The sequence below is a fragment of the Chiloscyllium plagiosum genome, chromosome 14 (assembly GCF_004010195.1).
Source record: "Chiloscyllium plagiosum isolate BGI_BamShark_2017 chromosome 14, ASM401019v2, whole genome shotgun sequence".
In the NCBI taxonomy this organism is placed as follows: Eukaryota; Metazoa; Chordata; class Chondrichthyes; order Orectolobiformes; family Hemiscylliidae; genus Chiloscyllium; species Chiloscyllium plagiosum.
The window spans coordinates 26,916,965-26,940,967 of record NC_057723.1 but is presented as its reverse complement, the minus strand read 5'-3'; the positions used below and the strand labels follow the sequence as shown (position 1 = coordinate 26,940,967).

The 24,003-nt window shown below is 39.2% G+C and overlaps 1 protein-coding gene across 4 annotated transcripts in view; it reads right to left on the bottom strand.

Annotated features, from left to right (window-relative positions):
- fnip1 (folliculin interacting protein 1) overlaps positions 1-24,003 on the bottom strand; it is a 110,693-nt gene that overhangs the window by 75,684 nt on the left and 11,006 nt on the right. The window contains exon 1 of one of the 4 annotated variants that reach the window (XM_043703422.1): positions 17,877-18,083. The exons of 2 other annotated variants lie outside the window; for them this stretch is intronic. In XM_043703422.1, the coding sequence (XP_043559357.1) occupies positions 17,877-17,896 (20 nt within the window). In that variant the 5' untranslated portion in view covers positions 17,897-18,083. Of the gene's footprint in view, positions 1-4,797; positions 5,051-17,876; positions 18,084-24,003 lie in introns of those variants that run through there. One more of the 4 variants, XM_043703423.1, reaches the window with a different exon arrangement.

The window sequence follows — 24,003 nt, the reverse complement described above, 5'->3', positions numbered from 1 at the left end:
CTCCTCCTGGAATTCCCTCCCTAATGGTATTGTGGACTGCAGCAGTTCAAGAAGGCAGCTCACCACCACCTTCTCAAGGACAATCAGGACAGGGAATAAATGCTGGCATGGGCTTCGATGCCCACATCCCACAAGTTGACTCATTTTACAATGCCCATTCCAATTACAAGTTGTCCACTTCTGGAATGTCTTCTTGCTCCCAAGAGAGGAAGGTGACATCTTCAAAACCTTTTCATAATCAGGGTGTTCTGGCCTCGGTGGGACATGCAGTCAGGAAGTGAACCAGAGTAAAATTATTGCAAACTTTGATTTGACGAGCACCTAATGAACCTGCATCATTGATAAACTTGCAAAGATTATCTACCTTTACTAAAATTTACTGTCTTATTATGATCTCTACAATGTCCATATGGTTGATTGCCTGTGCAACTGAGAAATTTCTTCGCTGTTAAGTTTTATTCAAGTTATTATTTAAGTGCTTGACGCGATAAATGAAGTATATCAGTGATGTGTATGCCCCCTGCATACTATTGCCTAATGTGTTTCTAAACTGATTATGTGGACCTCTTGATCAACTGGAATATTTGATCATCCGGTAGGTCCCAAATGTGCCAGTTAATAAAAAGTTATTGTACTTTGTAAAATACTAATTTTACGCTCGGTCATTGTACTTTCGAATGAAAATATTTTCTCAAACTGACCCCAAGATTTTGAAATGAACAAAATTACAGCTGCCTTTTAGACATTAGAACTATTTTTAATAAAATCACAAGACACCTGCTTATTTGCATTGGCTGGTCCACCATTCTGACTACTCCACATGTTAAGCAATAAACATATCACACCAGCACATAAATTAATGCATTGAGAAGCTGTACTTCAACTAAATCAACAGTTCAACAAACGGTATAAGCATGAGAAGGCAAGGAATAAAAAAAACTTTTAACATCGTGAATTTGGAGAATGGGACCTTGAGCAAGTTTGCGATACAATTCCTGGATATAAAATGATCAGAAAAAATAATTATGTGAAGCATGTTACAACATTTCAGAAATGTTATAAAGTATCTGATTGATTAAATTATACATTATTGCACTGTTTGTTAAAGTGTGCCTTTTTAGCAGAATCAAACAAATGCTAATTTTAGCAGTATAAATATGCCTTGGCTTTCAACAGATGCAGTTGGTTACATGCTAAGAAAAGTAGAACAGAATAAACAAGTATATTGTACTAAATGAATTCAGCAGATGCTGGCGTAGCACAAAGCTCGAGATTCAAGTAGCACAGAGCATTACTTTCATCGTTAACATTTATAGCTTTCCTGCCCCCTCATCTGCTTTATCCCTTCCAGTGCTGCCTGCATTTATCCTTTCAAAAGACCAAACTTAATGGTAGAGAGGGGTCAGAATTTGTTACTCTTCTTTTTTAGCCCCACTATTCCAGAGTCTGAGTTGAGAATCATGAGTGCTAGGGAGCTGTCCTATCAAGCTACAACACTGGATTCTACCCAACAATGTGGAAAATTGCCCAGATATGTCCAGCCAACAAAAAAGCAAGACAAATCCACCGGAGACAACTAGTGTCCAACCAATCTGCTCTGAAATGACCAAAGCCATGAAAGGCATTGTCAAGCAGCACTTGCAAAGGAAAAACCCTTTTGCTGACATTCAATTGAGACAAAGTCTTTAAGGTAATAACAGAGAAAGAAAGAGTATATATAGATAAACTATTTCTACTAGTTGAGGATTCCAGAGTCAGAGAGCAGAGTTTAAAAATTACAGTCAGACTGTTCAGGAGACACTGTTAGGAAGCCCTTCCACACACAAAGAGGGGTAAATGTTCGGAACGGTCTTCCAGACATGACAGTGGATCATTTACTAGTTTTAAACCTGACACAAATGTTGTTTTGTGAAGCAAGCATATTAAAGGATATGGGCTAACAGCAGGTATATAGAGTTAGGCCACAGACCAGCCATGATATAATTGAAAGGTGGAACAAGCTCAAGGGGCTGAATGGCCTACTGCTGCTCTTATGGTTCCACAAGGATCACTGAGCTCCTGAAGTTATTACTGCCTTAGTGCTAAGATGGATAAAAAGGTTGAACTCCAAACAGGAGGGTGATAGTGACTGCCCTTGACATCTATGCAGCATTTGGCAGAGTGCATCATCAACAAACCCCAGTAAAACTGAAGATATTGGGAATCAGGGCAAAGCTGTTCACTATTTGGGAGTCTTACCGAGCTCAGAAAGGATGATAATGATGTATGTGGTCATTGAACGTTAATCATCTCAGTCCTAGGACATCTCTGCAGGAATTCCTCAGTGTTGTACATGAAGCCCAACCACCTTCAACACTGACCTTCTCTTCATCATAAACGTCAGAGGTGGGGATGTTCACTGATGATTGCACAATGTTCCACACTATTCCTGACTGCTCAGTTACTGAAGCGACCACATTCATATGCAGTTAACCCTTTACATCTAGGTTTGGGCTGATAAGTGGCAAGTAATATTTATACCAGAATGCTTCAAGCAACAGCTATTACCAGCAACCATGGCCACTTGAACTTCAATGGCAGTACCATCACGGAATCCTCAAGAACTAACATCCTGGGGTGTTACCACTGACCAGAATCTGAAATGAACTACCTAGGTTCATTAAAATAAAACAAAGAATTGTGGATGCTAGAGGCTAGGAGGGAAAACAAAAAAAAAGTATTAATGGTGAACAACAAGACAGATTTAAATGGAAATCCTGTTGGAGAGAAGGACAGAACTTCAAGATGGGCATAGCTGTAAGAGATGTGGTAGTGAATTAAACACTGAAATAAACCACTAATGTAAAATAAAAACAAAAACACTAAATATTCTGAAAAAGGGTCACTGGAGTCGAAACATTAACCGCTTTCTTTCCACAGATCCTGCCAGACCTGCTACGTTTCCTCGCAATTTTTGTTATTCTTTCAGACAAATACATACTGTAGCTACAAGAATCATAGTCAGAGACAATGAATCCTGTAGTAACTCATCTCCTGACTCATCAGTGCCTGCTCACCCACCATTTGCAACGCGCAGTCACAAGCGAAATGGAATACTCCCCACTTGCCTGGGTGGGTGTAGCTCCAGCAATACTCAAGAAGCTTGACAGCATCCAGGACAAAGCCAACTTAATTGGCACCTCAATCATCTGAGTGCATTAATACAATATAGCACAAACTATTAGGAAGGAAGAAAGTGTCAGATTCAGAGATACTGTTCTTTGACTAGGGTACATTGGAGGTAGGGAGTTTTAAATTGCTTTCATGTTACACCACAGGCCATCCTCAGATTACAAACTGCTTCCTTTCTTCAGTACATTCATAAGTTGACGTAAGTCATTACACCACGCAATGCAGTATAAAATAGCTGAAGACTCACGCAAATATTTGCATGGCGGGATCTTTAAAATGAATACACACCTTTATGGGATCTTGTTCATAGTACAAGCATTCGTAAGTCAGATGTTTGTAAATCAGAAATCACCAGTACTGGCTACAGACTTATCTTGCAATAAGTGTGTCAGATTGTGGTTGGTTTCAATCATAAACATAGACATCGGGCGCCTCAGCTAGCAGTGGTCAAAAACTCTCCTGCTCAAATAGCCAAAATGTCAGAAGGTCAAATCACCTCATTTAGTTTGTACTAGCAAGACTCAGGTAGTATGAAATTTTATTATGTTAACAATTTTAGAGCTTGCAATGACAAAGCAAAAACACTATTTATCAGTCTTTTACTCTATGATATTTGGCAATCACGGAAGCGGAGTTTGAAAAGTGGAAAAAGATGACTCTCATCAACATGAGGGATATCAATGCCAAGTATAAAGACACATAATTAAGGTACATCAGCTCCAGTATGATCAGATTAGATCTGCCCAATTCAGTTCTATCAGAACACTATACAGTGTGGAAACCTCAGGTAACCGACCTGAAACCTACAAGCAAATTCAAAATCCTGGGAAAAGTCCCATGACAATTACCAGATGATGAACTCAGAAAAGCAATGTTTGCAATGCACAACTCCCAGTACCATTAAGCCTCTTAGGAATCTTTTCCAAAAAAAAATGTTTAAATTGGTCAACCAGCATGAGATATTTATTTTTCCTTAGTTTTTTTTTTAAAGATTAAATTCCCTACAGTGCGGAAACAGGCCCTTTGGCCCAATCAGTCCACACCAACCCTCTGAAGAGTAACCCACCCTGACCCATTTCCCTTTGACAAATGCACCTAGCACTATGGGCAATTTAGCATGGCCAATTCACCTAACCTGCACATCTTTGGACTGTGGGAGGAAACCCACACGGACACGGGGAGAATTTGCAAACTCCACCCAAGGCTGGAGGTGGGCCTGGGACCCTGGTGCTGTGAAGCTGCAGTGCTAACCACAGCCACCATACTGCTCCGGAGATACTAACTTCTCCTCAAATATCTGCACATCCTATCCAAGCCAGTCAACAACCCTCCATAAGAATTCTCAATTACTTAGATCAAACAGATCAAATACAACTTCAGTAAACAGAACGTAAAATGCAACATCTTTTACCATTGGTTAAACAACTTAAAGTTTAACACTATATTCCCTGCCAGTCAGAAACATTTCCAAGGAATATTTCAAATGTGTAAATTCAATACAACAGAAACTTTTGTAAACAATTTTAAGTGCCATCGCAATAATTTTTTAAAGATTACACAAGCTCCAGCATAACATGATAACATTTAAAATTTCTTAATTCATACTTTTGTTTGGAAAAAAATTACCTGGGTAACATTGTCCTGCTGCTAAGTCCGGCTATGTAATCCACAAAAAGGTTTCTTTGCTCGCTATCCCTTCCTAATAATAGCTCTGTATTAGGTTCATCCTGAAGCACAAGGCTGTCAGGTGACACACACAGAGATATGAACAGCACTCTGTCAAAGGTAATTCCATGCTCAAACACGCACTGCACAAAGTATACAGTTGCACAGATTCTGAGACTTTGTTGCAGCAAATATTGTTTAGCTTAATTTCTTTGTGAACTAGAGTGCATTGTTTACAGATTAGAACTCATGTTGTTGCTTACAGCAGCTGTAGAATCTAGCCAACAAATGGTCAAGCTGTCCAAATTATAAGCAGCAGTAAAAAGCACTTCCTCCTGCTCTCTCCTCTTATCCACCACAACCCAGCACATTCCTTGATGCATCAGGATGCCTTCAATCTTGCAGCAGTGACAGGCATCTTCTGCTGACTGAAAAAAATGGGCACGAGAAGCAATCATGTGACATGACTGTGTACCACCTGGGTCTACACTGAAGCCTGCCAACCAATCCCTGCATTAGCAAGCTCCCCAGAGCCTGCACTCTTCCAATCGAACCCTCTACTTTCCATCATTTCACTCAGTAACAAAAACCCTGTACATTCATCCAGCTGAACACAACAGCACTTGTTCAATGTCCTTTGTCTAACACAATACAATAAATAAGACGCAGATTACGAAACAATCCTATGCAATACTGGCTGGTACTGATTTTTTTTCTCTTTCAAAACAAACCATAAAAACAAACTATACTTCAATTTTTGACTGATATTTTCCTTTTTGTCAATTTATTAATTGCACATTGTTGCCAAATCTTACCAGTCGACCAATAAAGAATAAAGTTTGTGATTCGCATTTGAGTGGGTAAGACACAGAAGTTTCCTTTCCAGAGTTAAAACTTCCCTTGCTCCTTCAATAACTCCAATAAATAGCACAAGTTGTTCTCCAGGGCAAAAAAAAGGTGTGTGAGACAATTAAGAAAAATACACGGTTTGCTATAAAGCACAGCACTTCTGAAAAAGACACAAGAGAAATACATCAGATCGATAGGAGAACAAAATAGGTCATCCAGCATGTTTTTGCAACACAGTTCTTCAATTAGGTTATCTAGGCTAAAGCAGTAATATTGCAACAATGGAGTGTTACACCAGCAGGCTCAGATGTAATGCCTGGTCTCCAATAACATTAGAGCAGATGCACTCCCAGTCATATGAAAATCTCACTATGGCAATGAAAATAAGTTGTAGTGCTCAAAACACGTAGTTGGTAGCATGGAAGCCTTGACATGCAGTCAAAGTTGTCAAATATAATTGTAAGGCACTGATTTGGATCAAGAGCGGTGTTGCAAGAGTTTTCCATGCTGGATTCCATAGTCACTACAGTTTCAAATATATGGTCAACCTCAATACGCTATGACCATTTGCGTAAGAAGGGCCATGGTGTATCTGATCTTTCAAACAACAAAAGCTTGCAATTTCAGTAATAAAACTTAGAAAATATTTTATAGGGGCATAACAAAATTTGACAGCGCCATGTAAGGAAATATTAAGACAGATGACTAAACAAATTGTCAAATAGGTGCAATGGAGTGTCTTTTAAAAGGAGGAGAGAAAGGTCACGGGACCAAAAGTAGTTTAAATCTGTTCTGACTACATCAAAAGCAGATTCCGTAATTTGGGTCACTTAAATTAATTTGCAGATTTTGTTATCAGGACTCTCAGACTGTGCCAGAATTCTGAATTGGCTGTGAAATGGATGGTAAAAAAATAAACTCAGATCAAATGAGCAAATCTCAACTGTTCAATTTAGTCTTTTGGGGGGGGGGGGAAATCAGATGGTATATTTATATTACTGACATATAAAAATTGTAGCATGCCTCAAAAAAACTGCTTTTCAAGAAATTCTGAAGGGTCCCACTTCTCAATGCAGTATTACTGGATGGATTCTCGACTAACAAGGAAGTCAAAAGATTATCAACAGTAGGCAGGAAGGTGAAATTGAGGCCTCAATCAGATCAGCCGAGAGAGACTGGTGAGCAGGGTCGAGGCACTAAATGGCCTACTCACGTTCCTAATTCATACAGATAATGTAAAGTTCATTAGCGGCTTAAAAATAAATGAAAATCACACGCTTTACCACTATCATAAGTTTAACACACCTCAAACCTCTCACAGGTCAGCTACAAAGCCATGTTCTTTATTGTGCTCTGACAGTTTATTTTGCAACCCCAGTTTTTGAAAAATGCACCGATTAATTGATGCGTGATCCCAATTTCCAAAGCGTGTGTGTTTTATGGTTATTAATTGTTAATATTGTGCTTAGTTCTGGTCAATTCTCTATTGACTGTATCAGGCTGGAACAAGAGACTATCCCTTTAGCTTCAACAGGGACTGCCAAGCTGGTAGACTGAGGAACATTTTCCACAAAATTTATGTAAAAAAAGGAAGCAAAAGAGCGACAAGATAAACATCCATTTGCTAATAAAGATGCGCTAAAATGATAAGATAATACATATGCTAATCTTTGGTTTAACTGCATATCTTTTAACGATCTCCAATAAAGTTTCCACACTTTATAATATGCGCCCTTTTACACTGTTGATTAAATATATCAAAGTTTTCATCCTGTCAAGCCAGTTTCTCTAAGTCAGCGGTAACGCAAGATGACAAAACAACCTGACTACAGAATTCTTCCTTTAATTTCAACTTGCAGGCAAGACACTCAAATGAAGCAGGTTAACCAACATCAGCCTTCCCTTATTCCTCTCAAGGCAATTTGCTTTATCCCAAAATTTCTGAATGACAACTAGTGAAAGGACTAAAACATAGGAAGTTAAGTGACACAGTGAGAGGACTTTCAAAATATAGGTGGTCATTAAAAGAAGTCACTTATGAATGCCAACAGTGCAATCATGTACATTAAAAATAAGATATGATCTGTTTTAAAAGCCAATTTTTTTTTTCAGATTATAACTCCAGAAAGTTAGACTTATGTTAACATTGCTTTAACGAGTCATTAAAAACTAAAATCTACCTGGAAGATTTTGCAATATGTTTTCACAAATTTGTATTTGTTATACAGTTATATTGCAATAAGACACTTGCCAAACAGAAAGCTATTGTAAAAGTGCATTCCAAACAGCATTGTAATTAAGGTGTGTTGTGTCTATCTACCTCATGTGACTCAACTCATGTGATGTGACTCAATGTCACAAGATAGAGACCAGCTGTGGAAAAAAAAACAAGGATTCAAGTCTGAATTTTTGATTATGATCGGGAATATAATGCTTATAGCCCAAGTAATGAAGTCTTCCTTCGTCTTTTGACATGATACAAAAATGCAATAGTTTAAAAATATTCTAAAACAAGTCTGGCAAGTAAAATACCTTTTACAAAATTTTTACACTAAGACACATTCATCTTTAACTGAAAAGGTAATGAGATCTCACTTTATGGAGCTGAATGGTCATCATGAACTAGTGTACGCAAATTATATAATGCACTGCACACAATAGCCATTCCTAATCCCCCTTAATCTGACCATCTCCTATTTAACAGGTTACTGTGGGGCAGGGAGACAAGGGCGAAGGAGAGTTGGAAGTACTTAACACTGGAAATGTTCACCTGTGGGTGTTGCAAAGGCTGTGATCTACTTAGCAGATTGGCGAACTGCCATTGAATGATAAATATATTTGAAAAAATTACACACCCACGCACAGTAATCATGGTCGTCAAAGATGTTTTGCATAATTTCCTATCTCGGTTTTACAGTGCCTGGAATCTGCCTCAAGGCAAAAAAAGATCTTGGTTGAAACATTGGCCTGAACATTTGTGTACTTTTTAGATCCCAGTTTCAAAGCGATACTAAGCTGCCTTGTCAACTGGGAGTGCTGTGCAGCATCAAATAAGATGATAAGAGAGGGCTTCTCGGCTTACTTTTTTTAAAAATAAAAACAAAACAATGAATGTAGTTGCTGAAAAGTGGCTTATGTGAATTTACATTTGTTGATGAGGGCAAGTACACTGTGCTCCATTCAAGATTCAGATGCTTCCTGCATCCGAAAGTCACAATTCTACACCATATTCAGCCACTGCTCAGTCACTGTTGGTCAGAAGGAAACACGTGAATGTCACTTGTGGAAACCACACATTCTTACTGCCATTTTATTTCTCTTTAGCTAACTGGCCTCAACTGAGGTTAAAAGCCCATAGTTAATGGTTCCACAGCTCTTAGATGTGATGGTTGCACAGATATGACCAAACATACTTGCTACACTAATATCTAGAATTTGAAAGCACTTTTTAAATTACTGCCATTTAATAAAATAAAGAGTAAAAAGTCTCATAACTGACAAAAACACAATAGTATTTCTCACATGCATACTAAACCAAACAGGGTCATTTTTCAGTAAATTAATGGACACAAGCAACTATGATAAAATCCTGCATTGTGCCCCCTACTGTCCGAAAAGTCAAAAATAAAATCTGCACAATATTTGTATCCAACTCTCATGGTGGATTTTGAAAGGAAAAAAAAAGTTTAAAAAATTAAATTACTCAAGTACAGCAAGGATCATGTACATCCTAATGGGCGACATTATTTTATTTCCTACACGCAATTTATGCTACAAAAGTTACAAGCTGCTCTGAATTCATATTCATAGGATAAACCCTTCCTGACCCGAAAACGGAGCAACCGCTGTAACTGGATCCAAATTTGAAAACGCATCATCTATCTGCAATTTCACTGCCAAATTCTGGGACAATCTACAAGTGCTGATAACAAAACATACAGATTAATGTAAGTGATCCAAATTACAGAATCTGCTTTTGATACAGTCAGAATACATACAAAATACTTTGGTCTCATGAGCTCATAGAAACATGATGTAGCTGCAATGACTCCCACAGAGGTGGAACTAAGGAAGTGGTTGAGCAAACCAACAACCCCACAAGTATTGTGGTGAGTGAAGTGTCCCATGTTTTTTTTTGTTTCCCTTCAAATATAGGCTAAAATCACTTGTTTCTGTAACTTTGTGGAAGTGAATCATTGAACATCCTACTTCGAAAAAAGTCAATGACTTGTATTTTGCACCAATATATGGAGCCTCATCACGTCCAAACAATGTGAAGCAAGTACACAAGAGTACTGCAGTATGAAACATGTGGCTCTGTTTCAGATACATTTTATTCCTGGGGGACTATTGGTAAAAATGGATACTTTCAACTTGGCAGATTTTGGGTGATGGGTATTTAATCAAGACAGAGGTAGTCCTGATATAGTCAGGGAGGGGGAGGAAAGGTGACCAGTCTCTCATCTCTCAGTCCTGCCACCAACCAAGCTCACTTAATGTCCTCACCCTGATGCCTCTAGTATCCACTCACCAGCAGGCAGGGGGACTCGCCATGCTGCACGTTTAACAAATAAATCCTTCCAGGGTTGGCTGTGGGCTCCCAGGGGGCTAGGGGGCGGATGGTGATGGGAAGCACTTGCTCAAAAGGCCTGATCAAAAAGGACCTGAACTGGGAAAATGGAGCACAAAAGAGACACTCCACTTGCCCATCCCATCCCTCACAAAAAAACCCTCCTGGTATCACCATGGGTCTACACTATGGTAATCACATGTGGGTGTTCTACAGGCAGCCTCCTGCCTGGTGCAAAAGAGGGCTATGAGTTTCCGATTGTCTGGCAGCTCATAGCGAGTGAGACCTTCACTCCCAGGATACTTGATCCCACAGATTGCTCACTGCTGCCCAATTAAATGCCTGACTGGCATACAATTCAGCAGGCTTTCCTGACAAGGGGCAACATAGGATTCTCACCAGCATCCAACCAGTAAGTGTTTCCTTTCTTAAACCTTGCTGAAATGCTCAATTGCTTTCAGGTCAAGTACTGGAAACAGTTTTGGTCCACTAGCCACATCACTTGCCAGTTTCAAGTACTACATTCTCTCCAATACACCCTGGATAAATCCATAGAAGCACTGAGAAAATTATGCACATATTGATACAAATAAACACTGATGGATAAGCGTGCTCTGAGCTACTATTTACAAAGAAAATCTTTTTACTTCAAATAGGTTAAGACTTTTAAAATATTGGATAAGGTATTTTCACATGAATATGGTAAACATGCGGCAGGATGATTCTGCATCAAGATCAGAGTGGTGCTGGAAAAGCACAGAAGGTCAGGCAGCATCCGGAGAGCAGGAAAATCGACGTTTCGGGCAAAAGCCCTTCATCAGGGATTTGAATTTTGAATTAATCATAGAGTCCACTTATCCAAAACAGCTTTGGGAAAGGGTGGAAGATGTGAAACCAATGCCAACTAATTATTGCACATTTGAGTTTTTGAATTCGTTTGAAATAAGAGGCAGAGATCACAGTAGTGGAGGTGGAGTTACATCCATGATCTCATTCACAGCCAAACACTTGGAATTCCTTACCAAATAGCATTGTAGGAGTATCATTCCCATAGACTGTAACAGTTTAAGACAATGGCATCTTCTGCAAGAAACTTACAGACGGTAGATGCATGTCAGGTTTTCCAGCAAACCCCCACAGCTCAAAGAAAGTCAAAAATAAGATACACTTAAGCAATGCTTCACATGAAAGAAAGCTGTACTAAATTTCAACTACTTACTTCTGTAGTTTATGAAATCAACAAATAATTCATACATTTGTGTTGATACACAAGGAATGAAATAAAAGTAAACCAAGCACCACTCAAGAATAATAGATTACTAATAACTTGCAACAATGGTGGGAACTTCCTTGTAAATAATTATAAGTTGCTTGGTAAATTTGCCAGTTAATTAACTTGCATTAATAGGATCACGTAGCACAAAATAAAGTGGAATTGATTGTCAACAAAACACTTCTGTCAAATTAGAACTATAAATATTACAACACTCGGGATCAATAATCAAAACTCTAATCTGGAGTTTATGGTGGGAACACAAACTAGTTTCATGGTTATGTTTTATGGTGCCACATGGAAACCCTCAAGAGGTTACAGTCCAGGTGTACATAATGCTCCTGTCATCAGAGAACTTGCAAAATTGAGATAATCTTAATAAACCAGAATAGTGAGTTGTATTTAGAACATTGACAACAATGAGGAATGTTCGTGAAAGTCCAAAATTCTGTTATAAAATTAATATTAATTACAGCACTGTTTAAATTGCTCTGTGAAGTAGAATTGATGCCCTTTTCATTCATCTGCAAAGGGAACATAGCCACTGACAGGAATTCAGTATCCAGGAAACCAACTCAAGAATAAAGCTTAATATTTAAACTTAAGCAGAAAAATTTCCCCAGTGTTGATACCATGGCAATTGGAAACTTGAACAATGTCAGAATAAAATATATTTGGACTGACTCACCATTTGATAAAATTTGCATGATAGACATAACTGAAAATACATTTTGCGAACAGAAGCTTCATCAAAATTGTACACAAATATGTGACATTTAAAAAATGAACTCAATGCAATTAAGATGATTCATTAAAAAGTAATTAAAACAAAACAATTTGGTAGGAAAACAGTGTAGCCCCCATAACACTGAAAAAAAGAATTTGGATGTTTTTCAAAGGACTGGCAAGACAACAGAAACAAAACCACAGTTATGGTTGTCGTGGGTTTTGTTCCACAGTGCAACAGCTGTCATCAGGATCTGCTAGAAATGAAAGTTTATTTCCACGGTTCTCCTTTACTTCCTTTACAAAATTAAACGTCTGGTCATCTTTAAAACAGTATTTCCATTCAGACGGTCACAGTGGGATGTGATTAAAGTTCAGTTCTTTTTTTTTGCAAGATATCCTGACCATCTCAAAAATGTTCTTATTGCATAAATCTAACACTTTCAACTCTCATTCTGAGCTCAGTTTATGGGATTTTTTTTTAAACGGCAAGTCTGGCGCTGTTCACTCTCAGACTACCCGACTCGGCATCTACTTACACCACCCTGTTTTAATGAGGAAAAGGGCACCTGGAGGGAGATCAAAGTTTCACATCTCCCATCACCTGGGCGTTGTTACTGAGTAGTGATGGTTAGAGCAATGGAGTACAATTTTATATGTATATCTAGTAGACACAATAGGTATGTTTAGACAGTATATTTATAGTGGCGGTAATGGGAGAACAGCAATGGACAATGATTAGATTAGATTAGATTAGATTAGATTAGATTTCCTACAGAGTGGAAGCAGGCCCTTCAGCCCCACACCGATCCTCCAAACAGTAACCCATCCAGACCCATTTCCCTCTAGCTAATGCACCTAATGATATGGGCAATTTCGGATGGCCAATTCACCTGACCTGCACATCTCTGGACTGTAGGAGGAAACCTGAGCACCCGGAGTAAACCCACGTAGACACGGGATGAACATGCAAACTCCACACAGATAGGTGCCAGAGGCTGGAATCGAACCTGGGTCCGTGGCGCTGTGAGGCAGCAGTGCTAACTACTGAGCCACCGTGCCAACCCAGGATTCTTCCCAGGGAATGGAGATTTCAACACTGTTACATGAATAATTACTGTCCTCACCTCATCCCTGTTGAGGCAACAATTGTCAGGCACCTGACCACCTGTTTTGATTCTTTCTGCCCTATTGTGGGTATTTCCTCCTGGAAAATGCTAAAAGGTGGGAGCGAGCCAGCTAGGAGTGGATGGCACAACTGTTAACATTAGTGCAGACATGGGAAATGTGCAGAGGTCTCCACAGAGAGGGAGTAGGCAGCACAGAGGCCATGCAGGGTTAATAGCGTGGGTTGCTGCAGTGGTTGAGAGAGAGTGAGAAAGATGTTGCATGCAACAGTGAGAGAGGTGGACCATGAACTTGGTGGGAATTAGTGCTGTTGCACAACAAGTGAGAGGTAGCAGAGAGAAATTATTGACGCTTACCTCACAGAATAGAGAGAGCATGGACTTCTTGCAGCACAGCTGCATGTTCCTCCACACTACTGCAATCACACTGGCCTGGTGGCAACTTCAAATCAGACTGGTGAGGTAAGGTGGTGCGGCCTCCTCCGATGTCATAGGTAAAGCACATAACCTTCTCTAAACTACACCAGCAACCAGGACCTTTGGATTTCTGTCAGCAAAAATCAGTGTGCCAAGTTGCATATGCCCGCTATGTACCTTCACACAAAGGAACTGTGCAGGATGGCACTGAACTGATAGGGTTTGAGGTGATACCCATTTGTGTTTTAAGTATGACACCAGCTTTGAGAATTCTGTGGACGCACATACAGTGGAGAGTACCTCCATCACCAGCAACAGGGAAGACAGGACAAGTGGGGTGCCACAGAGATGTGATGCACAGCTATTGAGAAGTGTTTTGCAAAAAAGCATGAGAAATCTCTCTGGGACACACCGAGACAATGCTGCATGAGACTCAACAAAATTGCTGATTCTGATAAAACACTATTTTGATACTTTACATCTTGCATTCATTTGGACATGTTACAAGCGCAGGGGAAAAAAAATTACATTAAATGAGAAGATTGCTGATTGGTTGGCAAGTGGACTCTGATTAGAGGCACTGCCATGAAGGCAGCACCAGTTACTGATGACTGTTAAGCTTTGTTTAAACTTTAACATGTGCTGGTTGACTCTGATTGAACAAAACATTATCTGGAGAAATGAGATCCTAAATGAGCACTTTGCATTAATATTCACCCAGGAGAAGGATTTGGAGGAGAGTGAGAAGTGTGGAGCATGCTAATATGCTACAGCATTTTGAGATCAAGAAAGAAGTGGAGTTGGGTCTCTTGAAGGACATTAAGGTTGATAGGTCTCTAGGGCCTGATGGATCTACCCCAAGTTATTGCAAGAGGCAAGAGAGGAGGTTGCTGGGGCCTTGAACAAGATCTTTGTATCCACATTGCCACTGGACACAACCCAGAAGACTGGCATGTAGTTAATGTTGTTCATCTGTTTAAGAAAGGAAACAGGGATAACCCAGGAAATTAGACTGGTGAGTCTCAGTGATTGGGAAGTTCCTGGAGAGAATTCTTAGGGATAAGATTTATGCACACTTGGAAAAGCATGGCCTAATTAGGGACAGTCAACATGGCTTTCTGTAGGGAAGGTCATGTCTTACTAACTTGAGTGAATTTTTTGAGGAGATAACAAAATTGATCAATGAGGTTGAAGGAGTGTCTGTTGTCTACATGGATTTTTGTAAGGCTTTGGACAAGGTCCCTCATGCTAGGCTCATCCAGAAGATTAAGATGCATGGAATCCACGATGGCTTGGTCGTGCAGATTCAGAATTGACTTGTCCATAGGAGGCAGAGGGTAGTGGTGAAGGGCATTTTTCAGGCTGAAGGTCCATGCTTTTCCTTTAATATTTGATCTCCCAAAGTGCAGCACCTCACACTTATGTGGATTAAATTCCATCTGGTCTGCACATTTACTGAGCCATACTAAAATCGGTGGAGTTGCAGGTAGTGTAGAAGGTTGTCAAAGGATTGTAGCAGATATAAGTGGATAATTGACATGTGGATTAAATTCCATCTAAGTGTGAGGTGCTGCACTTTGGGAGATCAAATATTAAAGGAAAAGAATACAATTAATGGCAGGACCCTGAACAGCATTAATGAACAGTGGGATCTTGGGGTCTGAGTCCATAGCTCCCTGAAAGTGGCCATGCAAGTAGGTAGGGTAATAAAGAAGGCATACGGCGTGCTTGCCTTTGTTGGTCAGGAAGTTGAGTACAAGAGGATGTCATGTTGCAGCTTTAAAAGACTTTGGATAGGCTGCACTTAGCATTGTGTTCAATTCTGGTTACACATTACAGGAAGGATTGGAGGCTTTGGAGAGGATTTGCAAAAGAGATTTACCAGGATTAGGAGGGTATGAGCTATAAGGAGAGCCAAAAAAAATTTGGTTGTTTTCTCTGAAACAGCAGGAGGTTGAAGGGAGACTTGATAGATCTCTATAAAATTATAAGCTACATAGATAGGGTCGACAGTCATATCTCTTTTGAAATGGAGTGGGGGGAGGGGGAAGCTCCAAGGAGATGTGAGGGGCAAGTTTTTTTTAAAAACAGAGTGGTAGGAGTCTGGAAGTGCTGTCAAGAATGGTGGTGGAGGCAGATATGATAGGGGCACTTAAGGGACTTTTAAATAAGCACATAAATATACAAGGAATGAAGCGATATGGACCAAGGGCAAGCAGAAGGGATTAGTTTAATTTGGTGTCATGTTTGACACAACATCATGGGCCGAAGGGTCTGTTCCTGTGCTATATTGCTCCATGTTCTAATGATCACTAGCTATTTTATAGATGGACAATGTGTGGACATTTTCTTTCTGATGTCGGCAATAAAACGAGTGACAACCATTCTGTCTCATTTCTCTGAGCAATGCCTGGTTTAGTATTCAAACAAAGCTTGGCAGTTAACTGCCTGTCATCATTACTCGATGCATTCTTCATGGCAATGATTCTACCAATCAAAACTTGCTCTGAGTATGAAGGTAATTTCCTTTATTTGGATAGTTCTTGTGAACTGCCCTGATGAATTCAATATGAATAGCTTTGATAAAATGTATTTTTTTTCACTATACTCAATGTATATGCTAACAAGTGACTATTTCTCAGAACATCTGAAGTTTCAAAAACCTTTTCCGTGCAGAAGAAACCAAGTCTTATTAAGGTACAGCTACACAAATAGTGTTGACTCTTTGTTTCTTCACCAAGTGACTATTTTTCATGCAAGTCCTTGCAGCTGACCTTGATGCTGTCCTAATGAGACATCCACACATTGCAATATGCATCAGGAGCGAGTACTGGGATTCTCTTTTCACTTCCTAAACCAGGGTATAGTTTCCAACTCTAGCACTCCTTCCAACTATGCCAAAACATAACTTGTCATGGGATCTCAAGTTCAGAGGCAAATGCAAAGCAACATATCTTGCTTTTATGAGCTTCTTGACTGTGAGCGGGAACACATCTGCCGAAATTGTTGTATATTAAATTGACTTTAAACAATGAAATCAAAGAACAGATGCATAGAATTTTTTTTAAAATCCATGATAGGCTAGGAAATGTGTGAGCTCCTGCTTTGCATATTTAAGGCCAACATTAATAAGCAGTAATGTTTATATAGTGTTAGTTCCAAAAACCTACACTGAACAGATCATTAACAGCATGCTTTGTGTCATGTGACAGGACTAGTATTGCAAAAATAAAAATTATTCTCCTTTATTTTCAACAAAACCCCCATGTACAGAGCCATCTGCAGATGGAGCAAAATGTTTCACTCAAATATTAACAGAAATGTGTGTTCATGAATTGCAAGCACTGTTTTAGAATCTCACAATACAGAAGCCGCCCTTTGGCCCATGCTTTGTATTTGTTAAAGAAAGCAACGAGTCTTAATCTTTGTCATTTTTATTATCCTCTCCCTTTTAAAAATGAAACAAACAAACAAACAAACAAACAAACAAACAAACAATCTATGCGGGCATTTGCTTCCACAGGGCTAGGAGTACTGGGTACCTTGAATCCATTCAACATTTCCATGAGGAACAAGACATTCATACCTGAGCATTTCATCTGAGGGGCACGTGTTCATGCACACTTGGTTTATGTCAATGATTGCCTATGATTGCAGTGCTTCTATCATTCTAATATTCAGATACTTGCTTGGCACTTAACTGCCAACCAATGACAATCTTCAAACAAGAGAGAAGTGAACTCAACCTTAAGACATATAATGGAATTACCATGGCTAACCCACCTCTCTCCCAGTGTGTTGACATTCAAAACTTAAACAAATACTGCAATTACAGAACAGGTAATTCACCTTCTGACCTCCCAAAGCCGGTTCACTATCTACAAGGCAGAAGTCAGGAATACTATTTGTCTAGTATAAGTGTAGCTCCAATAACTCAAGAAACTTAATCCCATCCTAGTCAAAAGCAGCCTGGTGGATTGACCACACGGCCACCACCTTGAAAAAATTAATTGCCTGTACCACCAGCGCATAGTGGCAGCAGCATTAGCCATCTGCAAGATACACTGCAGAAACTCACCAAAGTTCCTTCGACAACATCTTCGAAATGTGCAATCTCTACCTCAAAGGACAAGGGCAGCAGAGGTAGTACACAGCCACTAAGTGAGTTTTAGTTCACAACAGACATCACTCTAACTTGGGCTCATTCTGCTGTCTTAGGAACTGTTGCTGGAACTTCTCTCAGGTCAGAACCTGAAACAGCCTTGATTGTAGCAGTGCAAAAAGGTGGATCACCACAACTGATACGAAAACAATTAGTGAAGGGCAACAAATGCTGGCCTTGTTAACATTGCTTACATTCAATTAAATAAAATTGACTGTAAAGAAACAAAAAAATATTGGAACCAGTGGCTTTCTCCTCGAGTCAACAGCACCAACCCATTTGAAACATCAAACCTAGTGTGTGTGGTTTGTGAAATGGGGACGCAGAAATGATATAGAAAAAAAACATTTCCTTCCCCTTCATTGCATTATGAAACGAAGTATCCCTTCAGTCTGAAGATCTAATCAGTTACAACGTTTTGTTCTCAGAAATGATTAACTGAAATACCATGTCCAATTTTTTTTCAGCTACTCTTTTCAAAAAAGGTTTCCAAGGAATCCAGGGCAATGTCCACCTTTTCCATCCAGATGCCATCTTTCACTTTGCATCCACGAGATGAGCACATGGTCTGATTTCAGGTCATCATATCTCATAACACACAGAATCACTCTCGGTACTAATACCCAGCCCTCCACACTGGCAATGTAGTCTCTTCACCAGAAGCTTAGCAGACAATATTTCAGGAGGGCAAGTAAAAGTTATTTCATTATTTAGCCTACAGACAAGTTTCTGGTGATCCTGAAGAGGGATACAATACAGAAGGGATAGTTTCAGTCTGAAACAATCGATGACAAAAACAATAACATGGCTGTGTTTTCAACTTTGAGTAAGGTGATTTATCAAGTTTGGCAAGAACGAACATCATGAAGTTGTTGTGTAAAGATAAAACATAAAATTTACTTTTTTCATTACTTTAGGATAGGGTAGAGTATTAGGCCTGCTAAAATGAGTAAATTCCAGAACTCAAGAAACTACAATGGATTACTATAGTCGGTGAGCCTCTGTACAAATAGCCATTTCTGCATAACACTTCAAATGCTTATTAGATATGGATATATGAAATTCATGAGCAGAAAAAGACCAGTTGCAAAGTTCATTCACAGAAAGATCACCAGAATTTCATGTGACTCTGGTGCATTGGTTTAAATAAAAAAAATGAAACTTCAATTTAAAAAGGGCCATATTAAGCAACAGGATACAATGTCCTTCAATCTCTTTAAAAAATGTCTTGTTTGCAAACCCAAGCTTCAAACTGGTCAATTTTCCACTCTAGTGTTTATGAACAACACACTTATGATGGGTTTTTTACGCTCTGAGGGGAACTGTTGGCAATGCAATTTTAAAAAGCTGGGTGAATTTCTTTGGATACACCATATCATTTTGTAAACCATCTATTATGCATCAGGTAAAGTGGATTTTAAAAACTCCTGCTTTGTCCAAAGCTCCAAGTGACTATTGTCAGACAATGACATGCTGCAGCATCCATATTTATATCTGGCTATATTTAGAAAGCACCAATCCAAGTGCATTAGTAGGTTCATGAAACGTGTGACACGATATTAAGTAACACAGGTCAGAACAGAATAGAGCCAGTGTGTGTTCTGCTGAGCTAAGCTACCTAAACCCCATATTGAAATGGACCAATGTCACAAATGGGAAGGAGAAAAACGATGCTTTGAAGCAGAGTACTACAGATGCTTGAAATCTGAAATCAGAAAATTCTACAAGACACTCAGTAGATTGGACAACTTCTATGGCTGGGGGGGAAGAGTTGGAGAGAGAGAGAGAGAGAGAGAGAGAGAGAGAGAGATCATGTTTCAGGTTTTGACATTTCATCAAAACTGGGAAAAGATAGAGAAGCAATAAGTTTTGCAAATGAGGTAGGAGGTATAAGAACAAAAGAAAGGTCTGTACTAGAATTAAAGACAGAACAAATTGAATGACAAAAACATGAGCCCTCCAGGACTAAAGGGAGTGGAGATGGGCAGAATGAGAAACAAAGAAACAATGATATGCCCAAAACAGGTGTCCTGAAAATACAACAACAAAGGAAAATGATGGTAACAAAAAGGGGCAAGAGTTTCCTGTCTGAAAATGATCAAACTCAATACTAAGCCCAAAAGACTGTGTCGAGTACTGAGCTGCAAGCCAAGGTGTTGTTCCTGGGGCTGTGTTCAGCCATACTGGAACAACACAGTCAGTTGTGGACAGTGATGTCACCATGACAGCAAGGTGGGGTTAAAAGGACAGGCCACAGAAAACCTAGAGCCATAGACATGTGCTATTAAAGCAGTCATCCAATCAGTGTTTGCTCTCCACAATACTGAGACCGCCATATTGTGAGCAGAATTTTTTTTTGAGAAGTACAAGTAAATTGCTGCTTTACCTGAAGACAGCATCTGGAGCTTTGGACAACGAGGAAAGAGAAGGTCAAAGAAAAGATGTTACGCTTCTTATGTTTGCACAGAGTGGTGTATTGAGAAAGGGTATGAGTGTTTGGATACAGAGGTATGGTCCAGGCTATCACAGAGAGAACAGTCCTTTCAGAATGCTGAAAGGGGAAGATGTAGTTGGTGATGACATCTTGTCAGAACCAGCAGAAAAAGGTGGGGTGGAAGAGAAGACAAGGGGAACCTCTATTATGGCTCTGGGAGGGAGGAAATGGAGTGAGGGCAAAAGTGCAGAAAGTGTGGCAGACATGGGCATGGGCTCCATGTACCATGACTTAGAAGTGGGTAAGTTATCTGGAACCCCTTGGTTAAGGGAAAAGAAGAGATCTATTGTGGAAAGTTGCTTTATTAGAGCAGATATGACAGAGACAGAGGAAATGGAGAATGGCACAGAAGTCCTTACAAGATGTAGGGGGTGTAGTTGAGGTTACTGCAAGGGCAATGGTATATTGCTAGAAATGCAAATAGAAAATGAGTAAGCGGACTTACAAATGCAAACAGAAAATGCAAGTAAACAGACAAAAAGGGTGAATATTGTTTTATGCCAAGTTTTACACTCCTGATTTCTTTTGTTGCTAGTTAACGCATTAAGGCAAACTGGTTTGAATTTTGCTGTCACGGTTAGTCTTGAAATTTCAATAAAGAGCGATGTTGGGGCACTGTAGCCCGCACGTTTATCTACTGCTATGTCCAATCAGAAGGAAAGTTACTTTTATTTAAATACAGTAACTTGTTGAATGCAGAAGTTTCATTTTAAATTTAGCAACACAGAAAAAGTTCATCTCCACTAGCAAAAAATTGATCGCTTAGCTTATATAATGCTGGACAGGACAAGATTAACTGACTGAGTTGTAATGTTTACCACTGTTCAAGCTTGCACACAGCTGGTGGACTTTATTAAAGCAAACAATGAATTACAACTATGATTGTAATGTCACTAATAGTCAGCCACAAACCAAATTTACGCATGAAAAATAGTTTCTTAAGGAATGTACCAGAGAGCTGCCAGCAGTTGTGGAATTGTAATCTATGAGTCACATTTTCGGGAAAGGAGACAAAGGAGCCAAAATAAGAGGTAACTCCCAAATTTTGAAGAGCCTTCCTCATAAATTACCTATAGTTAACTACTGATACAGATTCCTCATTTGCAGTAGACTAAGGGGTGTGTCTCAACACTGTCTTAGTCATGCATCTCTGAACTTGTGACAATTCATGTGACACTAGGAGGAAGACAGTTAAACCAGAACTTACAGCAATATTTGATTTTGAAATTAAAAGCAGGAAAGCAATCTATTCTTGTGATGTAAGGAGGAAAAGGCAGGTTGCTTCATCAGTTCTTCAACTTTGCTGTAAAGCTGATCCAGTATAACAAGCAACTAGTTGCTACATTTTTGCATGCCAGAATTGACAGAAAGGAAACAAATTTTTAAAAATACTTTTAAACATCTGAAGTTTAACTGCAAGCATCGAGCATTTCAGTTAGAAACCAACTAATTAGGCAGAGATTGCTAAATGTCACCAACTGTTCCAAAATGGAAGCAATTGACAAATGTAACAAATTTTGACACTGATTTAGGAAAAAAATTGAAGTTTCATTTTTATCAAACTAATTGTATGCAAGCATGAGCAAGAGAAAATGAGAAGAGATATCAAACCTTACAGTGGAAAACCTGAAAAATGACTAAAGATCAAGACAAATAAAAAGGCAATGGATATTAATGTTACAATTCGCACAAGAATCTACTACACTTGCACAGAATTAAAAGAACCATTTTCAAGATCAGAGTAAGAAAAAGGCTGTAAGGCTATCATTTATTTGGCAGATGCTACCTGCACTTTCATACTTACCTGCAGTTTGACCCAGATTCTCTGCCAAACATGAGGGCAAAGTGTTGATTCAATCCATATGAGCTGTTATAAATTAGTGAGAAAATCTGTACCCCTAATTTCACAATTCATTCAAATAAAGTCAGTCTTGCTATTCATTCCGAGTTAAAGAATGTACCAATATGTCATACTGGTATGGAAATCTGTCTTAATTCTGTGACTTTACAGCAAATTGCTGACTCAATTCAAGACACCTGGTATCTCCAATTAGCAAATGCAAAGTGAATCACTATGGTTGAAATCATTCAATTAATTCTTTCCCATCCTTTAGCACATTTTATCAAACTGGGGCCTGTGACACAGGGCAACAGTGTGTGACACTGTGATCCAAGAATAAACAGATGAATGGTGGCTCGAGCCATGTTTGCTCTGTGTTCCTTCAGCATCTTTTCTTGGCTTTTTCTCTCACCTCGGATGCTTCTCAATTGCTCCTGCTGCTTCCTCCGCACTTTAAATATTTTGTTCTCTCTGGGCGACTATGAAGGTTGGACAGACTTTGCAGTGAGAAACATTTACACCCAACACAGCTATGCCTGCAAAACTATTTACTGTCTTCACTTATCTTGTCCACAAGATCCACCTTTTATGCCCTCCATCTTATTTCCCCCTAAACTACCAATCACTCAATTTTGAGCCCATACCTGTCCATATTGTTAACAGTTCCCTCTCCTCAGGTACTGTTCCAGTCTTCATCAAATCTGCCATCATCTGCCTTGGCTCACATAAAACAAATTTCAACCCCTCCATCTTTGAAAATTATTGCCCCATTTCTTCCCTCCGTACTCCATTTCTTTCCAAAGTTCTTGGATGTGTTATTGTCTTTGGCCTGAACTCCTTGATTGACACTACCAATCAGGTTTTTGATCCTACGCAGTACTGAAATTCCTCTGAAATAAACATCCTATGGTGATTGAGAAATACAAAATATCCCTCTGCGTTCTTCTCCAACTGTCTTCTGATTCTGACATTGTGGACCATTCCTCTCCATCACTATCCAGCTCAGTGGAACTGCACTCAGTTCCATGCTTACTTATTGAGGTATAACCAGAGAATCCTGCAATGCCTTCTCTTCCAGCTCCTGCAGAGTTAGCTGTGGGGGTATCAAAAAGACCAGAAAAAAAAAGTAGGAAAAACATAAATGGAAAGCTTTAAAAAAAGTGGAACTACAAAACATTTAGGCTATTATAGGTAGAAGAAACAGAAGCCTGTATCAACCTTTACTATAATTCAGTTTAGTGGAGAAGTTTCATTATGTCCAAAACCTCAGGCGTGGAACTTCAACATTATTTTAACTCAACTTCTGTCGTTTCTACAGCTACCAGCATTTGGTTTAAGGGTTATAGGAAATTAGAGATAGGAAGAGGTAATGGCATGGAAGGATTCAAAAACAAGGATGATAATGTTTACCCATATAGAATCACTGAAGATTTATGTATTTTTCCCTAAATAATGCTCTGTAATCTCAATGTTTTAAGCAAACGTATCCGTTAATTTTTCTTGTACTCATCGACCCTACTTATAATAAAAGGTGGTTAACCTTTGACTTCAATTTATACTCATTTTCAAGGAATTATACATTTGAACTGTTATAATGTATAGTTCCTGTCTATCCACATCTTTGAGCATCCTTTCATTACATGTGAACTCCCATTCCTTGCTTCCCTCAGAAAAACGTACAGCATCACACGTCAACATTAAATTGCTTC